Consider the following 22,585-nt stretch of genomic DNA (forward strand, 5'->3'; position numbering starts at 1 on the left):
CGTGAGCGCAGGACGTCTCATTTTGGGAGGAAAAAAACAAGTTTTGATCGATTTCAGTTTATTGTTTGTATTACAACATTTGGAAAGAGGTAATTTGATTTAAACGGTGATTTGCTTTGACGATATTAATTCCGACCAGACTCTATCTTTCTAACTTGACTCGGCAGAGAGCCGTGCAGTGTTTGGAGCTGTGCGAATGGAACAGAGGATGATTCTCATTTCTTTCTAGCAACAAGACAGGAGTACCATTTAGTGACTTTAATCCGCACAAAGGTGACTTGCGATTGGCATATTTTAATGGCTTTGAAAGGGGTTAAGAAGCAGACTTGCCACTTCTGAAAAGCAGCAAAGCAAAGAACCAATGAAGCAACGGGTCGGAGCACTGCTTCATTGCTTCAAGCTTCAAAGCAGAGCCACTGCAGAAGTGGATGATTACAGATCCACTGCAGGGTTTGCAATAAACGTAGAGAAATGATCATTTTCCTGACAAACACCCTCAAAAACAACGGCTGCTCTGAAGGATCGATAAGGGAATCGTTAAGCATAAAGGCTATTAATGTCAGTGGATCGAATAATTTTTTAACGGTTCTCGAAAAGAACCGGTTCCCAATACCCATCCCTAGGCGAGAGCCAGAGATATGGCTGTCAAGGGGCCTGTCATCCCCCACCTTCATGACAGCAAAGACCACCACAAGATGGTGAGAACAATGGCACATGTCAAAGCCACTCAAAGCTATTGGAGGGCACCTCCTCATCCCTTCCCCAAACAGCCTAGCATCAAGGCTCCACCCCATGAGGGCACTGCAGATATGATGACTGCACCACAACCCAATCCTGCTTGTGCAGTGGGTAGACTTGTGCCCTACTGGGCAAGCAGGCCAAGCCCTGGGTCAAGCCCTGGGTCCAAATCTGCAGCCATATTTCTGCTCCTGAACCCTTCTGTGATGGATTGTCTATGATGTTGACTGTATGTTGTTTTGGGCAGTTTATTCATAGCTCTCACTATATTTCTGTCATCTGCTGTTGTGTTTTTTTGTTTAGCTGATTTGATTTCTGTCTCTTGAATGGTACACCAATTCTTTCTTTTTGAGGACATTCTACATTGTTGTATTGGCTATGCCTAGTGTTTGTGGAATACCTCTGGTTGATTGTCCTTCTTTTCCCAGCTTCACAATGGCTTACTGGTTTACAGCTAAAGAGACTGCATTTACCAACAATTAAGTGAGAGGTAAGTATACGTCAATACTGTAGAAGTTGCTGACACGATTGATGGACACTGAACACATTTTGTGTGAATTTTCAGACCTTTTGTCTGACTTAGTGCTTAGCTCAGATAAGATAATTATAGTGGGCGATTTTAACATCCACACAGATGCTGAGAATGACAGCCTCAACACTGCATTTAATCTATTATTAGACTCTATTGGCTTTGCTCAAAAAGTAAATGAGTCCACCCACCACTTTAATCATATCTTAGATCTTGTTCTGACTTATGGTATGGAAATAGAAGACTTAACAGTATTCCCTGAAAACTCCCTTCTGTCTGATCATTTCTTAATAACATTTACATTTACTCTGATGGACTACCCAGCAGTGGGGAATAAGTTTCATTACACTAGAAGTCTTTCAGAAAGCGCTGTAACTAGGTTTAAAGATATGATTCCTTCTTTATGTTCTCTAATGCCATATACCAACACAGTGCAGAGTAGCTACCTAAACTCTGTAAGTGAGATAGAGTATCTCATCAATAGTTTTACATCCTCATTGAAGACAACTTTGGATGCTGTAGCTCCTCTAAAAAAGAGAGCTTTAAATCAGAAGTGCCTGACTCCGTGGTATAACTCACAAACTCGTAGCTTAAAGCAGATAACCCGTAAGCTGGAGAGGAAATGGCGTCTCACTAATTTAGAAGATCTTCACTTAGCCTGGAAAAAGAGTCTGTTGCTCTATAAAAAAGCCCTCCGTAAAGCTAGGACATCTTTCTACTCATCACTAATTGAAGAAAATAAGAACAACCCCAGGTTTCTTTTCAGCACTGTAGCCAGGCTGACAAAGAGTCAGAGCTCTATTGAGCTGAGTATTCCATTAACTTTAACTAGTAATGACTTCATGACTTTCTTTGCTAACAAAATTTTAACTATTAGAGAAAAAATTACTCATAACCATCCCAAAGACGTATCGTTATCTTTGGCTGCTTTCAGTGATGCCGGTATTTGGTTAGACTCTTTCTCTCCGATTGTTCTGTCTGAGTTATTTTCATTAGTTACTTCATCCAAACCATCAACATGTTTATTAGACCCCATTCCTACCAGGCTGCTCAAGGAAGCCCTACCATTATTTAATGCTTCGATCTTAAATATGATCAATCTATCTTTGTTAGTTGGCTATGTACCACAGGCTTTTAAGGTGGCAGTAATTAAACCATTACTTAAAAAGCCATCACTTGACCCAGCTATCTTAGCTAATTATAGGCCAATCTCCAACCTTCCTTTTCTCTCAAAAATTCTTGAAAGGGTAGTTGTAAAACAGCTAACTGATCATCTGCAGAGGAATGGTCTATTTGAAGAGTTTCAGTCAGGTTTTAGAATTCATCATAGTACAGAAACAGCATTAGTGAAGGTTACAAATGATCTTCTTATGGCCTCGGACAGTGGACTCATCTCTGTGCTTGTTCTGTTAGACCTCAGTGCTGCTTTTGATACTGTTGACCATAAAATTTTATTACAGAGATTAGAGCATGCCATAGGTATTAAAGGCACTACGCTGCGGTGGTTTGAATCATATTTGTCTAATAGATTACAATTTGTTCATGTAAATGGGGAATCTTCTTCACAGACTAAAGTTAATTATGGAGTTCCACAAGGTTCTGTGCTAGGACCAATTTTATTCACTTTATACATGCTTCCCTTAGGCAGTATTATTAGACGGTATTGCTTAAATTTTCATTGTTACGCAGATGATACCCAGCTTTATCTATCCATGAAGCCAGAGGACACACACCAATTAGCTAAACTGCAGGATTGTCTTACAGACATAAAGACATGGATGACCTCTAATTTCCTGCTTTTAAACTCAGATAAAACTGAAGTTATTGTACTTGGCCCCACAAATCTTAGAAACATGGTGTCTAACCAGATCCTTACTCTGGATGGCATTACCCTGACCTCTAGTAATACTGTGAGAAATCTTGGAGTCATTTTTGATCAGGATATGTCATTCAAAGCGCATATTAAACAAATATGTAGGACTGCTTTTTTGCATTTACGCAATATCTCTAAAATCGGAAAGGTCTTGTCTCAGAGTGATGCTGAAAAACTAATTCATGCATTTATTTCCTCTAGGCTGGACTATTGTAATTCATTATTATCAGGTTGTCCTAAAAGTTCCCTAAAAAGCCTTCAGTTAATTCAAAATACTGCAGCTAGAGTACTGACGGGGACTAGAAGGAGAGAGCATATCTCACCCATATTGGCCTCTCTACATTGGCTTCCTGTTAATTCTAGAATAGAATTTAAAATTCTTCTTCTTACTTATAAGGTTTTGAATAATCAGGTCCCATCTTATCTTAGGGACCTCGTAGTACCATATCACCCCAATAGAGCGCTTCGCTCTCAGACTGCAGGCTTACTTGTAGTTCCTAGGGTTTGTAAGAGTAGAATGGGAGGCAGAGCCTTCAGCTTTCAGGCTCCTCTCCTGTGGAACCAGCTCCCAATTCAGATCAGGGAGACAGACACCCTCTCTACTTTTAAGATTAGGCTTAAAACTTTCCTTTTTGCTAAAGCTTATAGTTAGGGCTGGATCAGGTGACCCTGAACCATCCCTTAGTTATGCTGCTATAGATGTAGACTGCTGGGGGGTTCCCATGATGCACTGTTTCTTTCTCTTTTTGCTCTGTATGCACCACTCTGCATTTAATCATTAGTGATCGATCTCTGCTCCCCTCCACAGCATGTCTTTTTCCTGGTTCTCTCCCTCAGCCCCAACCAGTCCCAGCAGAAGATTGCCCCTCCCTGAGCCTGGTTCTGCTGGAGGTTTCTTCCTGTTAAAAGGGAGTTTTTCCTTCCCACTGTAGCCAAGTGCTTGCTCACAGGGGGTCGTTTTGACCGTTGGGGTTTTACATAATTATTGTATGGCCTTGCCTTACAATATAAAGCGCCTTGGGGCAACTGTTTGTTATGATTTGGCGCTATATAAAAAAATTGATTGATTGATTGATTGATTTTGAACACTGAAATGATTGTGTTGGGGTACTGGTCAAACTCACACTTCACCACACCTGCAAGAGTAGATGATAATTAACACGGGTCACCTAACACATGTTGACCTGTGCTGTCATGTTAATCTGAGAGGGCTAAATGAGTTGAGGAGATTTTATGAGTGGGACAGTATGCGACTTCTTTCATGTTCTCAAAAAACACCTGATGACCACCAAACAGCTGGATAATTTTGTCAGTTATTTATTTTTGTCATTATTGCTTACAGCTTTGCCTGCAAAGTTCCCTGTGGTGGGGTCTTTGACGTAGTGGGCCGTCTGTGCACGGTTCTGCAGTTCATCATTGCCCATCCCTTTACCGACAGGCTCCGTCTCCTTTGTGCCCACACAGCCCATGGTGCAGCCTGCAAGACAAGAGACATTAAATTACATCTGTGAAACATCTGTACAGATGCATGATACATGTCACATGTAACTGCCCGAGACTCAAGAATGGATGCTTGTTTACATCAGGTGGAGACAAGTGAAAGTTATTCACTATACATGTTGAAAGGGAGCACCATGGTGGCATGCTTGCCTCCCAGGCAGAAGATCTCTGGTTTAAGGCCACCTGTGCCCCATTCTCCATGTATATACCCCGGCCCCCCCACTCCAGACACATAATGGGGCTGCATGAAAGGGGGTACATTTTAACCGTTCGTCTCGGGAAGATTTTTCCAGAGAAAGTCGAGGAAAGGGGGTTGCTTTTCAAATTATTATATGGTACGTGATTTTGCCAACTTCTGATTGGCCCGTTCGCCACTTTCTGAGCTGTACCACATGCCGAGTTGACCGCTGGTGGAGCCGAGTACACCTCGCGTGCAGCGCAGCCAGTGGTGGGCACACTTCCGATAATCCGATAACAGATAATTATCGAAGATAATGTTTTCAGTATCGGATTATCTTTTTAGATAACTTAAAAAACATTATCGGACCAATTATCTTCCGATTAACTTTTGTCCAATAACTTTTAAACCGATAAACAAAATAAACAAAGCTGAACAGCGACAAGCATTTTTAAAATTAGTTCAGCACCCACCTGTTAAAAGTTTTGTAACAGATGCATAGTTATAACCTTTGCAAACAGAAGAAAACTGCTTGTATAAAAAGCATCTCAATCCTCTGCAAACAAAGGACAAACAGCCCCAAAAGAAAAAAGAAAAAAAAAACAACATTTCTTTTAACACCATACCGGTATGCTGGCAATATGACCTAAGTCATCCAGAGGCATACATTTTTAACTTATGGTTCAAATTTTAACCAAACTAATTTTGGACAAGTTATTTAAAATTACTGTCATGTCTGAAGTTTCATAAAGTAAAAATATCAGATATATGTTTTAGTTAGTTTAGTTTTAAAGTAATGTGCTAATTTTTAAGGTTTTGTGAGCACATGCTGTGCCCCGCAGTGCATTTTGGGTATGATGATGTAATCTCAGTACGTCACGACAGGACAAATGCATTTCAGACACTCTGTTCAGGCTCCACGGACAACAGCATTAAAATCTAGTGCCTAAAACTCTCTTGAATATATTCTCTGCATTTATAGACGTTGATTTTTTTAATTGCGTTTGTTAAATTCTACGCATTTTAAATGTGAGCAGACAGGGATTATCTAGAATTTGTTTGTTGTTAATGGAGTTATTCTATCGGTATTTATAAATCAACACCATAACTCAATATGACTTTATTTTTCAAGACCTCCGCATGACCGGAGCTTTGTCATTGATAGAGAGCTGGCTTTACGGCTGCTCTCAGGGTGCCTCTGTGTTGGGAGGGCTGTAATAAACAAGAGCTTCCAACAGGGGCCGAATGTTGAATGAAAAAAGTGTGGTCTCATTGCATTGCCGTAAAGTGCATGCGAAGTGGGAAATGTAAAATGGAGACAGGCGGAGACGAAAACGGTGAGTGGCAGGGAGCACAAAATAACCCACAGAGAAAATGTCAGAAATTGTCGAACGTGTCGGACCATTATCAATTAAACTGAAAGAAAAACTGCAACACAGAATTAGCTTTCCATAACAGCACTTCTTCCATGCTACACAGCACCTGAGCAGAAAACATTCACTGGATGCATCGAGCCTGCCAAGCGAATCCAACAGGTAATGTTAATGTCATGTTCACAAAAGTATTTAATTTAGATTTAATTTAGATCAGTGATTGCAAGTAGGGACGGGTATCGTTAAGTATCTACAAATTATTTGTTATTCAGTTCACAAAAGCACCCTCACGCTCGCTCTACTGAGGAAACAAGATTTGTTGCCCAATCAGTGGGTCAGAGTATGACAATTTAGCCAGACTGACAACAAATATGAGTAAAGCAAGTACTTTTTTGTGGTTTCTTGGGGCATTTTGTGAATGCAGAAATGTGCTCCGACCTCAAAACGTGCTTCTGCAATATAAACCAAACGTACCCTCTTCTCTTCTGTGGTGTTTAATGGCAGCCGGCATCCTTATTGTTGCATTGCTGCCACCTTCTGCATCAGTCTGTTATAGCAGCACTAAATCCTCTCAAAACTCTCCTACTTTAATTTAATCTTTATTTAACCAGGTTAGTCCCACTGAGACCAAGCTCTCTTTTACAAGGGGGACCTGGACAATGATAAAGTTTCTAATTCACCTAATCTGCTAATCTCTCTCATCTTCAACCGCTTAGTCCAATTAAGGGTCGTGGGGGGCTGGAGCCAATCCCAGCAGTCATAGAGGTGCGAGGCGGGGTACACCCAGGACGGGACACCAGTCTGTCGCAGGGCCACAAACAGACAAACAAACACAGACACACCCACATGCACACCTATGGACAATTTAAAGATTCCAATCCACCTAACCCGCATGTTTTTGGATGTGGGAGGAAACCGGAGCACCCGGAGGAAACCCATGCAAACACGGGGAGAACATGCAAACTCCACACAGAAAGGCCACAGGCGGGAATTGAACCCCTGACCTTCTCGCTGTGAGGCAACAGTGCTAACCACTAAGCCACCGTGCTGCCCCTAACCTGCTAATCCTATGTCTAAAATACTTCCAACAGAAACTTCTTTCAGGCCTAATATGACAATATGTTTTAAGTCTTTTGGTCATCTTTAAAATTAACCCAGAATATGCCAATGCCACTTAAATGGACTCCTTTTCTTTCTTTAAAGAAGCAGCTACCAGTTAAGTTATACCACCAAAGTCTGCCAATAAAAATTCTTATTTTAAGAGGAGTTGAATTGGTTGTTCATTAAACTGACATATTATTTTCTTTGTCAGGTATTAATTAAGCTTACGTAAATTAATGAAATGAAATTAGCTTTTTTTTTGATTACTCGATTAATCACCAGAATAATCAATAGAATACTCGATTACTGAATAATCGAGTATTCTATCAATTATTCAGAATAATGAATACTCGATTAATAGATAGTTGAAAGGTAAACCATATTATTTGTGTGATCATAAAGATACCTAAAAGGTATAGTTTGTGACGAAATGTTTTGAATTTATGGTGTTAAAAACAACAAAAATGATGATAAGGGTCAATTTCAGTTTATACACGGGTCAAAAGTGAAAAAGTTGCTGGTAAAAAGTGATGCAAATTAATGGTTGAGTTAACCTTCTGGAGTCCAGGGTATAATTGGCCGTTTTTGACAATTTTTGGTTGTACCTTACAAATATACCTGAAAGAACTGTTTTGTGTTGTGTCTTTTTTTCAGGACAGTCTCACCTGTGTGACTTTACAGTTTTTCTTTCATTCTGACATAGCATATTAACACAATGGACCTAAATTCACACAAAACAAAAAATCCAAATAGAAAAAAAGTTTGTTTTTTTTTACTGTGAAAACAACAAACATGTGTAACAAACCATTTTTACAGCTTAGAATGCAAATATAAATTGTAAATCACAAAAAACATATGTACAAATGCAGCAAACAACAAAGTTATATGCAATTATTTACATTAAAATGCAAGACATGCTTCAGGAATTTTTTGTACAACTATTTACAAATAGCACCTCAGTTTGTCGTTGGTGGCTTTTTTCCCCTTAGCAATACCCCCACATAGGATTGTTGATTAATCCATGTGGGGTTGTTGCTTTTGATTGGTTTATGTAATGCATTTTTCCACCAAATGATAAAGGGTAAGACATGTTTTTTCCCCTTCAAATTGCTCCTGCAAGAGAGGAGAAAAGAGGGAGAGGACTCCTGTTCGTGTGCATGCTGGACTAAGTGACTGCACATTACCATAATATTCAGGAAAAGCCTGGCAAAAATTATTCATGGGTCCTCCCATCACATAGGGGAAACCGGGGCACAGTGGATCAGAAATGTTGTTTTGTAGCAGTATAAACACATTATGCATAAGTTTAGGTCATTCTATTGTGGATTTAATACAGCAAGTTATTGTTTATAAGGCTGTATTTTTTATTTCTCCCCAAGTGAAATTTACAGGTGTTTAAAATCAATTTTAAAATCTTTGATCAACTTAGAATATAATGAAAGAAATGCATCATTATAAAGATTTCTTCAAAATTATTAAATATATACTAATGCATATACAAACTATAATCCAGCAAACCAGCTATGTAATGTGTGAGTGTCTTATATAGTGATATAGTTCTTTATAAACTATTATAAATACAACTGTCATCATTTCTGTTCAAATGTGAAAACAGTTGTTTATATACACAAATTATAGAAATAATTCATGGAAAAATAAATGTATAAGCTACAAGTAATATTTCTCATCCACTTGATACTGGGGCTTCGTAAATCACTTTCTAGACTGATTCACTGTGCCTCGATTCATTGTGCCCCAGGTGCATGTGACACACGAGTCATGTTATCAAATAGCTTCGCACCTGCATATCTATGTGAGATTCTGACTCTTCACCAGCCCATCAGATTTCTACGATCTCCACAGCTCTACTTGTTGGAGCAGCCCAGGTCTCGAAGCAAACAGTGGGGTGATCGTGCTTTCGCAGTAGCAGGTCCTAAACTTTGGAACTCGCTGCCCCTTGACTTGCGTGCCATCTCAGATCTACCCCTTTTTAAAACAAAACTCAAAACGTATTTGTTTAGATGAGCTTTTGATACTTAGTCTTTTTAGACTTGGGAATAAAATGAATGTGTTCCTCTTTTTAACTATATTTTAAATGCGATTTTTATATGTACAGCGCTTTGGTCAACTTAGGTTGTTGTAAGGCGCTTAACAAATAAAATATGATTGATTGATTGATTGATTGATTGAAATAGCTGATAGTCTGGAGAAGACATAACACATGCTCTTCAGTTGGAAGGGGTAGTCTTCTAACTAATAACAATTTTTTGGGCCACCTTTCCTCTGTTGTGAGAAATAAATACACTGACACTGACATCCACAAAATTTACTTTTGACAGGAAAAAACTGACTTCACTTGCCACTTAGTTTTACCCTTAATGTATCCAAAAACACAAAATGCATAAAAATATGGCATAACGGCTGCATATATATATATATATATATATATATATATATATATATATATCATTTTGCCTATCTGCTGCACTATGAGAGTCCTGGTGTTTCATGTCTTGCTGTATGGCTGTGAGACTTGGGCTTAACTAGTGACATAAGGTAATGATTAGATGTCTTTGGTACTTGGTCTCTTCGGAGGATCCATGGGTACCACTGGAATGACTGTGTGTTTTTTATACTGGCTAACCCTGGCTGAGTGCCACACTGTGAGTCTACATGCTTGCATATGCTGTATCTGCAGGCATTTGTGTTTCTTATAAATTTCCAGTTTTGACAGACATCTGTACAGCAGAAACCAAACAGTCCCCCAGCTGCAACATGTAGCATGTGAGTGGTAGTACAGGGCTAAAGAGGTAACACTGCATCACTTTGTGGTGAACTAAAATAGGTCACCAGGTAGTGAAAAACAGATATTAAAGTTCATACCCAATATACTCAACAGTTAAACAGTTACAGTAACAGATCAAAGTATGTTGTACTGTAGAAGGTAGATTAAAAAGAATTTTCCACAGTATGACCCCTTACATGTGTTGGGACAACTGTTAAAAAAAAAGAAAGGCATCAGAGGAATGGTGCATACCCTTTGCGATCTACACCCCATGATATAAATGTAAAAGCAAATATACATATGTCTGTGTTGGCGACTATGTATGACATCATCATATGACTTCAGTGTGATTTCCTTATGAAGTCATTCATCTCAATCAATAAAAAATATTTTGCTGATCTTTATATGCTTTAGATAATCCATCTAGGCTTCTGGGTTGTTGAGATGTACAAAAAAGGGTGCTTTCAGACAGACCTCAAGATATCTATCTAAGGAATATTCCCACCAGATTTGAAGGAAGCTATCTTGTGTACACACACGCACACACACAGAATGAAAAAAAAAAAAAAATCCCCTGATATTACTGCTTTGCTAATATGCAGGGTAAAAATGGCTTAACACAGTAACGTCTTTCATGTCCTCTGTGGCAAACCATACTGCTAAAATAGCCACCTGTTGAGTTCCTCTAGTGTCAATATCTGTGTGCATGTCTCTATATCAATTCAATCAATCAATTTTTTTTTTTTATATAGCGCCAAATCACAACAAACAGTTGCCCCAAGGCGCTTTATATTGTAAGGCAAGGCCATACAATAATTATGTAAAACCCCAACGGTCAAAACGACCCCCTGTGAGCAAGCACTTGGCTACAGTGGGAAGGAAAAACTCCCTTTTAACAGGAAGAAACCTCCAGCAGAACCAGGCTCAGGGAGGGGCAGTCTTCTGCTGGGACTGGATGGGGCTGAGGGAGAGAACCAGGAAAAAGACATGCTGTGGAGGGGAGCAGAGATCGATCACTAATGATTAAATGCAGAGTGGTGCATACAGAGCAAAAAGAGAAAGAAACAGTGCATCATGGGAACCCCCCAGCAGTCTACGTCTATAGCAGCATAACTAAGGGATGGTTCAGGGTCACCTGATCCAGCCCTAACTATAAGCTTTAGCAAAAAGGAAAGTTTTAAGCCTAATCTTAAAAGTAGAGAGGGTGTCTGTCTCCCTGATCTGAATTGGGAGCTGGTTCCACAGGAGAGGAGCCTGAAAGCTGAAGGCTCTGCCTCCCATTCTACTCTTACAAACCCTAGGAACTACAAGTAAGCCTGCAGTCTGAGAGCGAAGCGCTCTATTGGGGTGATATGGTACTACGAGGTCCCTAAGATAAGATGGGACCTGATTATTCAAAACCTTATAAGTAAGAAGAAGAATTTTAAATTCTATTCTAGAATTAACAGGAAGCCAATGAAGAGAGGCCAATATGGGTGAGATATGCTCTCTCCTTCTAGTCCCCGTCAGTACTCTAGCTGCAGCATTTTGAATTAACTGAAGGCTTTTTAGGGAACTTTTAGGACAACCTGATAATAATGAATTACAATAGTCCAGCCTAGAGGAAATAAATGCATGAATTAGTTTTTCAGCATCACTCTGAGACAAGACCTTTCTGATTTTAGAGATATTGCGTAAATGCAAAAAAGCAGTCCTACATATTTGTTTAATATGCGCTTTGAATGACATATCCTGATCAAAAATGACTCCAAGATTTCTCACAGTATTACTAGAGGTCAGGGTAATGCCATCCACAGTAAGGATCTGGTTAGACACCATGTTTCTAAGATTTGTGGGGCCAAGTACAATAACTTCAGTTTTATCTGAGTTTAAAAGCAGGAAATTAGAGGTCATCCATGTCTTTATGTCTGTAAGACAATCCTGCAGTTTAGCTAATTGGTGTGTGTTGTCTGGCTTCATGGATAGATAAAGCTGGGTATCATCTGCGTAACAATGAAAATTTAAGCAATACCGTCTAATAATACTGCCTAAGGGAAGCATATATAAAGTGAATAAAATTGGTCCTAGCACAGAACCTTGTGGAACTCCATAATTAACTTTAGTCTGTGAAGAAGATTCCCCATTTACATGAACAAATTGTAATCTATTAGACAAATATGATTCAAACCACCGCAGCGCAGTGCCTTTAATACCTATGGCATGCTCTAATCTCTGTAATAAAATTTTATGGTCAACAGTATCAAAAGCAGCACTGAGGTCTAACAGAACAAGCACAGAGATGAGTCCACTGTCCGAGGCCATAAGAAGATCATTTGTAACCTTCACTAATGCTGTTTCTGTACTATGATGAATTCTAAAACCTGACTGAAACTCTTCAAATAGACCATTCCTCTGCAGATGATCAGTTAGCTGTTTTACAACTACCCTTTCAAGAATTTTTGAGAGAAAAGGAAGGTTGGAGATTGGCCTATAATTAGCTAAGATAACTGGGTCAAGTGATGGCTTTTTAAGTAATGGTTTAATTACTGCCACCTTAAAAGCCTGTGGTACATAGCCAACTAACAAAGATAGATTGATCATATTTAAGATCGAAGCATTAAATGATGGTAGGGCTTCCTTGAGCAGCCTGGTAGGAATGGGGTCTAATAAACATGTTGATGGTTTGGATGAAGTAACTAATGAAAATAACTCAGACAGAACAATCGGAGAGAAAGAGTCTAACCAAATACCGGCATCACTGAAAGCAGCCAAAGATAACGATACGTCTTTGGGATGGTTATGGTTATGAGTATATCAACATGCAAATACTCAGAGTATAACATAGACAGTCAGAACAGACAGCGAGTCTGTGAGGTCATGCAGAAGTTGTGTTTTATTTCTCATTGTAGATCAACTTTCACACCACACAGAGAAAAAGCACTAAAACATCAACACTATGGCATTAAGTGTCTGGTGACTGGCTGGTGTACAGCTCAGACTGTTTCCACCAGCCTAGCTAAAGAGACGGCATAATAGTGCCAACAATCCAACTCACTCACTCATCTTCAACCGCTTACTCTAGTTAAGGGACAGGGGGCTGGAGCCTATCCCAGCAGCCATAGGGTGTGAGGTAGGATACACCCTGGACAGGACGCCAGTTGGTCGCAGGTCCACATATAGACAAACAAACACATTCACACCTGCACGCACACCTACGGACAATTTAAAGCAGAGGTCTCAAACCATTCCAGAAAGGGCTGAGAGGGTGCAGGCTTTCTGTGCAACCACCCACTCCAGCAAGTGATTTCACTGATTAACTGATTTTACCTGCTCAAAGTGATGTTATGTTAATGTTAGTGAAACCACCTGCAAAAGTTTGAATTATTATGACATTTAAAACATGCATTTTTACTTTGTATGACAGGCTGTTTTACAAGTGAACCAATTTTCACACAAATCTAGAACACTCTGCTCATAGAGTGCAGAACTCCACCAACACTAGTTTCCAATTCCACAAATTTTTACATTGAAAAACAATTTCATGGTTAAAGTCCTATTAGAAATGTCTTTTCATAAGCTAAATTAGATGTGATCCAATGTCAGGAGTATGTATTTAATTCATGCACTTCAACTTGAGCTTTTTTTGTGGTGTTGTTTATTTTTCAACTTTTTTGGTTTCTGCATTATTTTTCAGATAATTTTCACAGAACATTGGTTCTCTCTGCCATACACAATTTGTCATTGTTTTTTAGCACTTGGTTTCCAACTGAAAACTGGAAGATCGACAAAAAGGAATAAAATTAGAACCTCCATCCAATTTTGGTGGTGTAGGTAAATCCATAATAGAAAAATGAGAGTGACTGAGACACTTTTGATTGAGATATAGTGCAAAAAGTACACCAAAAGGGATTTTCAATATTAAATTCAAATGGCCATAAAATTCACAAATTGCATGATTTCCGGATCAAAATTTGTCAGGCGATAGTGAGTGCCAGTCTGCACCTCACTTTCATATGTGAGAGTGATGGGGCATGTCTGATTAAGATATAATGTAAAATCTATAATGTAAAATAGCCATATATAATAGCCAAGTGGCATCTGTGTGTGTGTGTGTGTGTGTGTGTGTGTGTGTGTGTGTGTGTGTGTGTGTGCGCACGCGCGCGTGTGGGCTTGGCTTAGATCATGCAAAAACTGAGGAGAGCTGCGATTTGCCATTTGCCATGTTTATGTATTTTGGGTCAAGGATGAATGTTGCTTAAAGGAACAGTCGAAAGGACAAATATTTTTGGAAAAATGAGCAGTTTTAACCAACCAATAAACAATGGATGCTGTACTGCAATGCACCATTGGAGTTTGGGTTTTTGAGCTTTTAAATGTTGTTTTTGTGTTTTATGTTAGTTTAACAGTGTTGTTCGTGTTCATGTAACAGTGTTGATTTATTGTGTTTTGTAGCTCAATTGGTTTAGTCAGTTTAGATAGGTCTCATGTTGCAGTTGCCATGAGTGACTTAAGTTTCATGTTGGAACCATGAGTGAAATGTTTTGTGGTTTTAATATCTTCAGCCACTGTCTTTGTCAAATTAAAATCACCTGCTTACAGTAGCTGTGCGTGCGTGCGTGTGTGGGTGCTGCTAACTACTTTCTGGACTCGTGCCATTCCAGCAGGGGGTGGTAAGTCAGCTTTATATTAAAAGCGTGAGTGATTTTAAGTTCAATGTAAGTACATAATATAATTGTAAATGTGTTAAAAATACATGGATGACACAACAAAGTGAAAACACTTATTTCCATTGTGGTCCATTTAAAAATCAAATGATAAAATAGAAGTAGAAATTAAAAACAAATAGTAGTGTGTATGATAACAAGAACCTAAAGAGTTTCTAAATACATTAAGATGGCAATGAATTAAAAAATTACATAATTAACAGGAAATTAAAAAGGTTGAGTTCTTCTAAAAATTGTTGAGGTCTAAGGTTATAAAAACATTCTGGACTCACTATTCCAACTCATTATACAAGGTTTGCTTATTTTATTACCACACTTACCACAGAAATGTGAGCTACCTAGTTTATAAACACTACCCAGTCTATCCCCACGGGCAACACGATATTATACATTAATTAAATTGGTTTTCAGTGTTAAATTTAAATTACCACAAAATATGTAATCAAGATCAACAGGGGCGGAGTTTGCCTATTTTTAGGGGTGCTCAAGCACCCCAAAATATATTTTAAGCACCCCTAAAAATATATACAGTTGTGTTCAGAATAATAGTAGTGTGGTATTCAGTCAGTGAGTTCGTCAGTTTTATGGAACAAACAGGTGTGAATCAGGTGTCCCCTATTTAAGGATGAAGCCAGCACCTGTTGAACATGCTTTTCTCTTTGAAAGCCTGAGGAAAATGGGACATTCAAGACATTGTTCAGAAGAACAGCGTTGTTTGATTAAAAAGTTGATTGGAGAGGGGAAAACGTATACGCAGGTGCAAAATATTATAGGCTGTTCATCTACAGTGATCTCCAATGCTTTAAAATGGACAAAAAAAACCAGAGACACGTGGAAGAAAATGGAAAACAACCATCAATGTTGTGTGGGCCGCCAGAAGAGGAGGTACTGCTGGCCCACCACCAGAGGGCGCCCTGCCTGAAGTGCGGGCCTCAGGCACGAGAGGGCGCAGTCGCCTCACAGAAGCAGCCAGGGTGACAGCTGTCACGCATCACCTGCAACAGCTGTTACCCATCATCTGATCAGCAGGGGAATATCAGCAGGACGACGCCTCCACCTCTTTGCCGAGATATCGTTCTACCTGGAAGGTAACGTACCTCAGCTAACTGTTCGACAGTATTCATTATAACTTTGTGCGTTTTTTCGTGGACTACTTTTCCAACGAGAGGTGGAGGTAGCTTTCCTGTTATACGGATTCCTGGGTGCAAACGCGCCCTCATTTAATTGCTTTTTGTTCCTCGCCAGCAGTACCAGGTCTGACACGCGGAGGCAGTGGCCACCTGGGAGTTCGGGACTTGGCGGCTCCAGTATTCCCGGGGTCTGGTGGCAGAGGAAATCGTGTGGTTCCGGTTCTGCTTTGGACAGGCGTCTCCTATCTTCGAGCCTGCCCACACGACACCTTTGTAAATTGACTTTTGTCTATTGTTGTAATCTGTTGTATTTGTTGTGCACATTCACAACAGTAAAGTGTTGTTATTTGACCTACTCCATTGTCCGTTCATTTGCGCCCCCTGTTGTGGGTCCGTGTACCTACACTTTCCCAACAATCAAAATGGAAAGAAGAATAACTAGAATGGCAGCTCCAGCCTGATCAAAGACAGTCTGGAGTTACCTGTAAGTGCTGTGACAGTTAGAAGATGCCTGTGTGAAGCTAATTTATTTGCAAGAATCCCTCTGTTAAATAAAAGACGTGCAGAAGAGGTTACAATTTGCCAAAGAACACATCAACTGGCCTAAAGAGAAATGGAGGAATATTTTGTGGACTGATGAGATTAAAATTGTTTGTTTTGGGTCCAAGGGCTGCAGACAGTTTGTGAGATGACCCCCAAACTCTGAATTCAAGCCACAGTTCACAGTGAAGACAGTGAAGCATGGTGGTGCAAGCATCATGATATGGGCATGTTTCTCCTACTATGGTGTTGGGCCTATATATCGCATACCAGGTATCATGGATCAGTTTGGATATGTCAAAATACTTGAAGAGGTCATGTTGCCTTATGCTGAAGAGGACATGCCCTTGAAATGGGTGTTTCAACAAGACAATGACCCCAAGCACACTAATAAACAAGCAAAATCTTGGTTCCAAACCAACAAAATTAATGCCTTGCAGATGTGAAGAAATCATGAAAAACTGTGGTTATACAACTAAATACTAGTTTAGTGATTCACAGGATTGCTAAAAAAGCAGTTTGAACATAATATTTTTGAGTTTGTAGCGTCAACAGCAGATGCTACTATTATTGTGAACACCCCCTTTTCTACTTTTTTTTTTTACTAATAGCCCAATTTCATAGCCTTAAGAGTGTGCATATCATGAATGCTTGGTCTTGTTGGATTTGTGAGAATCTACTGAATCTACTGGTACCTTGTTTCCCATGTAACAATAAGAAATATACTCAAAACCTGGATTAATCTTTTTAGTCACATAACACTACTATTATTCTGAACACTACTGTATATACGAGGTCTATTAGAAAAGTATCCGACCTTATTATTTTTTTCAAAAACCATATGGATTTGAATCACGTGTGATTACATCAGACATGCTTGAACCCTCGTGGGCATGCGAGAGTTTTTTCACGCCTGTCGGTTACGTCATTCGCCTGTGGGCAGTCTTTGAGTGAGGAGTTGTCCACCCGCTCGTCGATTTTTTTCATTGTTTAGGAATGGCTCAGAGACTGTTGCTTTGTTTGATAAAAATTTTTTCAAAACTGTAAGGCACAACTGAGTGGACACCATTCAATAAATTCAGCTGGTTTTCGGTAAAAATTTTAACGGCTGATGAGAGATTTTGGTCTGGTAGTGTCGCTTTAAGGACGGTCCACGGCGCCTGACGGCGAGCTGCGCTTCGAGGCGGCAGCGTCTCGCCGTTTCAAGTTGAAAACTTCCACATTTCAGGCTCTGTTGACGCAGTAAGTCATTTTGTAATGAAAGAACGTGCGGGCAGAGTCGCATGTCGGGCTGGACCCGACCGCGGGGGGTCGCGGCAGGAAAAACACCTCCGTTGGAAATCTTAACGGGCAAGTTGGAACATGCCCAAGCTGTTAAACAATTTCTCAGTTACTCACTTGTTGAAAGCCATTAAAAGCCACCTGAATTCTACAAATGGTTTTCAACACGGACGTGTTTTTCCTGTCGCGGCGCACACAGATTTGCCGAGTCGTCACGGAAACGACTCGGCGAATTTGCGAGTACGTCTTTCATTAAAAAAATGTCCTTAAACAGTGGAATGTCCGCATAAATTCCTCATGCCGGCCTCTTCTGAATCTTCTCTGTTCTCTCACGATGTCCTGGGTGAATTAAGCCTTAAATTAGGATGTTTTCAGCTCGAAACAGGCCGACGACAGCGCCTGGAAGCGCTGCAGGACGTCCCGCTCCATGGGAAGTCCTTACACCGACAGAAACACCCCATAATCTCTCATCAGCCGTTAAACTTTTCACAGAAAACCAGCTTAATTTCTCGAATAGTGTCCACTCAGATATTCCTCACAGGTCCAGAAAAATTTTTGATAAAGCAACGCGCGCCGTCTCGAGCAGCGTGTGAAACAAAGGAATTCAGCCGAGAGGGCGGGACCACATCTCACTCAAGGCCTGCCCACAGGGAAATGACGTCACCGACACGCGTGAAAAAACTCACGCATGCGCACGAGGGTTCAAGCATGATTGGTGTAATCGCATGTCATTCAAATCCATATAGTTAAAAAAAAAATAAAAGGGTCGGTTTATTATCTAAGAGACCTCGTATATATGCTTCTATACTACTATTTTTTAAACAACCTATTTCAAGCATCATGCCAAAATATGTATTACAAGAACACAGTAATTTGATCATCTCCCCTTCTTGGGCAAATGGTTCAATCCAAGAAGCGCACCTACATTCATCTCTCTCTCCCCGTCCGCAACTGCGTCTGCTCTGGCATGTGTTTGTGTCGCGTGGTACTGCTGCGGGTGGCGCTAATTTAGCAGAGGAGCTGTCCTGTGAGCTCTGGTGGTAACCTCGCACAGCCGCGCTGTCAAGTGATTGCCAGGCGACTGCCACATTTGCGAGGTATTTATTCACAGTTTATGTCTCTGAATGTGAAGAGCAAGTGCAACTTTCTGAAAAGTGCTTATTTTACTCACCTAGCTAGCTATCGCAAAACAATATATTGCTCTACAAATTAGTGCACGCTGTGCGTGGTCAAATGTAAGACTGATTCAGTGTTGTGTTTTTTTTTTCAACTAAATCCTCTTGTCAGCTACTAAATGGTGCTCGCCCTTCAATCTGTGTAGCTCCCATTAACAAATACAAATTTGTTAATGGGAGCTACATCAAATACCATGTACACAGATCTGACCTTAAATGCTTAGTTAAGGTCCTTAATTAAGCATTTCAGAATTAAGACAGTAAACGTTACCACAAAGTTTAATGCACAGCATGATAATAAGTGAATAATTTAAATTCCTGCTAAAAAGGCATAAATCATAAAACTCATTTTGTATTTTTATTTGTTGGCAGTAAGTGGCAAACCTGCAGTGCAGTGATGGATATCAGAGCATTTTTTTCAAAAGCAAAAAAAGCTTCAGGTGAGGTTTGTGCACTCTATAGACCTTATGTGATAGTAGATATGGACATTGAGAATAGCATAGGATGGAAAGTGAAGCTAAGTGGAAATTGAATATGTCTATCAGACTGTGGAGGTGTCTTGTGTTACTGGTATTTTGGTATGAATTCTGACTTTTAAGTCATACATTTTTATTTTTCTTACTTTTAAGGACTTCATTAGATCTTGTCTGTCCTTTCTATGCTTTGCTGTTAATTCAATAAATAATTCATATTCATATATTTCTTATCCTGAACCCATTTATGTGCAGTATACCATCTGTGTTCTCCATCCAGCCTTATAGTGGAGTGCTGCTGTAGCTGTGCTAAACCAGGTCCTCCTGCACACGGCACTAAACCTCACTGATCATAACAACTGCAACTACTGTATTTTTATAACTTGCAACGTGGATGTGCATGCTGCCAGAAAAATGAGACATCAATCAGTTTGTAGAATAAATAAATGAATTGCCAAAACTAAAACACAATCTAAGTAATGTCTAAAACTGTCTAAATGTAACTGAAAAGTGATACCAGGGTGAGTGTTCTGTACTAAGTACTATGACATAATAATCTGTTAAGATGAAATAAAAAAAAATCTTCAGTAACTATAGGCTCATAAGACTAATTTAAAAACAAGGATATATACTTTACTCAGCCTCTGAATATTTTGGACCTGCTCCTAAGTTGCAATTACTATTTGCCCTCACCACATTAGGAGATTAAATTATTTCTTACATAAACTGCACCAGAATGCAGGAATTTTATGTATGGGCTGTTATCCATTGCTAATATGCATTTTTTTTTTTTTTTTTTTATCATTTTGACAATGAATGCAGCTTTTACAAGCAATGTTTTCACTCTGAAATCATGGGAAATCGTATTTCTGGACATGTAGATTTTAAAAATTTAAAAAATGTGCTAAGCACCCCTAAAATTGGAAGTCTAAAATTGCCTCTGAAGATCAGACCAATATCAAACTTTGTCAGTTGATAAAGGATACTATCTCATATAATGCTCTCAAATATGTAAAAAATTCAATCTTTCTTGACCGAGTTATGAATTTTTGAAAATTTGTTCAGTGTTAAAGGATAAGGATTTTTCCAATTTTCCAAGATTTTTTCAGACTTTGCCCTATGAACTTGAAAACTGAATCAATTCTTGCCTATCAGGACATGAATCTTCTGTAAAAATTTCATAATGATATATGAAAAATTGTGGGTTCCAGGCTGTTCACAAACAGACAAACAAACAGGGGTTAAAACAGAACCTCCGTGTCAACAGAACCTTCGTTGACGGACATAAAAATGAGAGAGACAGTCAGGTCTCACCATGAATGGAAACAACTGTGTTTGAGGTTGGAGCCACAAAAAGGGGCAGACCCATGACGTTTACTGTAACTTTGCACAGGGTAAGTTTTCAGTCTTGGAAGAGGTTTGCACACTGAGTGCCCATCACCTCACACTTCCTCCTCTTTGGAAGTCCTGCCCCTCTCTATTGCACTTTTCTGGCAGCAGTAATTTGGATGTTTTGATGGATCACATTTCATGATCGTAGATTTAAATGTTTCCACTGTAAAACACCACACAGGGATGGAGCCAATTCCTGGTGGTTGCTGCTACACCACATAAACTCCAATAATGTTCATATTTTGGATCCAACTCACGTGTCCTTGCCAAAAATCACACAAAGAGAACAAACCAATTCAGGATGTGTCATGTCTCATTTCAGATGACAGGAGATCACTGCACCGAGAGAAGGAATTCTTATTTTTCGAGAACACTGTGTAGTTTGATTAATTATTACATAACAGACCTACTGTGATTTTAGGATTGAGCTTTGTGTCAACTGTTATTTCAATCAACATTTCTTGGTTTGTGCAGCATAAATGTTTACAACTTTTCATACACAACACTGTACAAACATTTTAGATGTCCCAAAACTTTGGCAGAAATGGCTGTTTGACACCTCTTTTGTTCTTCAGTCACACAATATCATTATCTGTTACTATGCTGACCTGGTACCACAGAGTGATGGAAAATGTCACAGGAAATTGTACCGCTGCTAATGTCACGTGTGTGGTGTTAACACACTTTCTTCCTTTTTCTTTTGGCTTCCAGTCTTGTTCCTCTTTAGCTGTCTGATCAAACGAGGGTCAGCGTCGCCAGACAGCTATAAAAAAGTCTTACAGTCTGCATCGGGCTGATTTGTTCGACACACAGTCACCCATAGGCAGAGCTGCCGACGAGCTGTATCTTCGGTGGACAAAAATGATGTGAAAGTGGAACAAAATTAGAAGATATGCCTGCAGATTTTCACCTCCTTTGTGAGTTCCTCTCCAAAATTAGAAGACGCAACCAAGCAACACATGATCTCCACCACAGCAGTAACAGCTTTCCAAAAAAAGAAAAAAAAAAAAGAAAAAAGAAAAAGAAGGATTTTAAACTTGCACTACTCACACATCTTCAACCACTTACTCAAATTCAGGGTCACGGGGGAGCTGGAGCCTACCCCAGCAGTCATAGTGCGTGAGTTGGGGTACACCCTGGACAGGACACCAGTCTGTCGCAGGGCCACATATAGACAAACAAACACACTCACATCCGCACAAACACAGACAATTTAAAGTTTCCAATCCAACAAACCTGCATGTCTTTGGATGTGGGAGGAAGCCGGAGCACCCAGAGGAAACACACGCAAACTCCACATAGAAAGGCCACAGGTGGGAATCGATTCCATGACGTTCTTGCTGTGAGGCAACAGTGCTAACCACTAATCCACCAAAACTTGTACTAATGAATGAATAAATAAATGAATATATACGTATGCTTGATTTACATGATTTAAATATGTACATTGGTGGCACATGAAGCATAAGAACATTTGGACACATTCTGATCATGTGCAACCACTGTGTGTGTGTGTGTTTTTTAAAGGAGTTGTTTTCATGTCAAGAAAATAAAAATACCTGGCAGCTGTGGCTGTCAGAATAATGCTGTAATACAATAAAAAAATAATGCTGTAATACAATAAAAAAAATACATAAATACCATGCAGAGCAAAATGTAAATTTAACAGTATAATGTATTAGTAAATTATAAAATATTAATGTTGTAAATCAGCTTTTTTTCCCCCTAAATGATTATTTCCAAGTACAAGCGGCTGAGATGAGTTTCCTCCGCAGGGTAGCTGGGCGCTCCCTTAGAGATAGGGTGAGGAGCTC

General features: G+C 39.6%; 1 protein-coding gene across 3 annotated transcripts in view; it reads right to left on the reverse strand.

Annotated features, from left to right (window-relative positions):
- hck (HCK proto-oncogene, Src family tyrosine kinase) overlaps positions 1-22,585 on the reverse strand; it is a 92,358-nt gene that overhangs the window by 37,856 nt on the left and 31,917 nt on the right. For all 3 annotated transcript variants that reach the window (XM_034172109.1, XM_034172108.1, XM_034172110.1), the window contains exon 2: positions 4,481-4,617. In XM_034172109.1, the coding sequence (XP_034028000.1) occupies positions 4,481-4,609 (129 nt within the window). In that variant the 5' untranslated portion in view covers positions 4,610-4,617. The remainder of the gene's footprint in view (positions 1-4,480; positions 4,618-22,585) is intronic.

The sequence above is a fragment of the Thalassophryne amazonica genome, chromosome 6 (genome assembly GCF_902500255.1).
Source record: "Thalassophryne amazonica chromosome 6, fThaAma1.1, whole genome shotgun sequence".
Classification (NCBI taxonomy): domain Eukaryota; kingdom Metazoa; phylum Chordata; class Actinopteri; order Batrachoidiformes; family Batrachoididae; genus Thalassophryne; species Thalassophryne amazonica.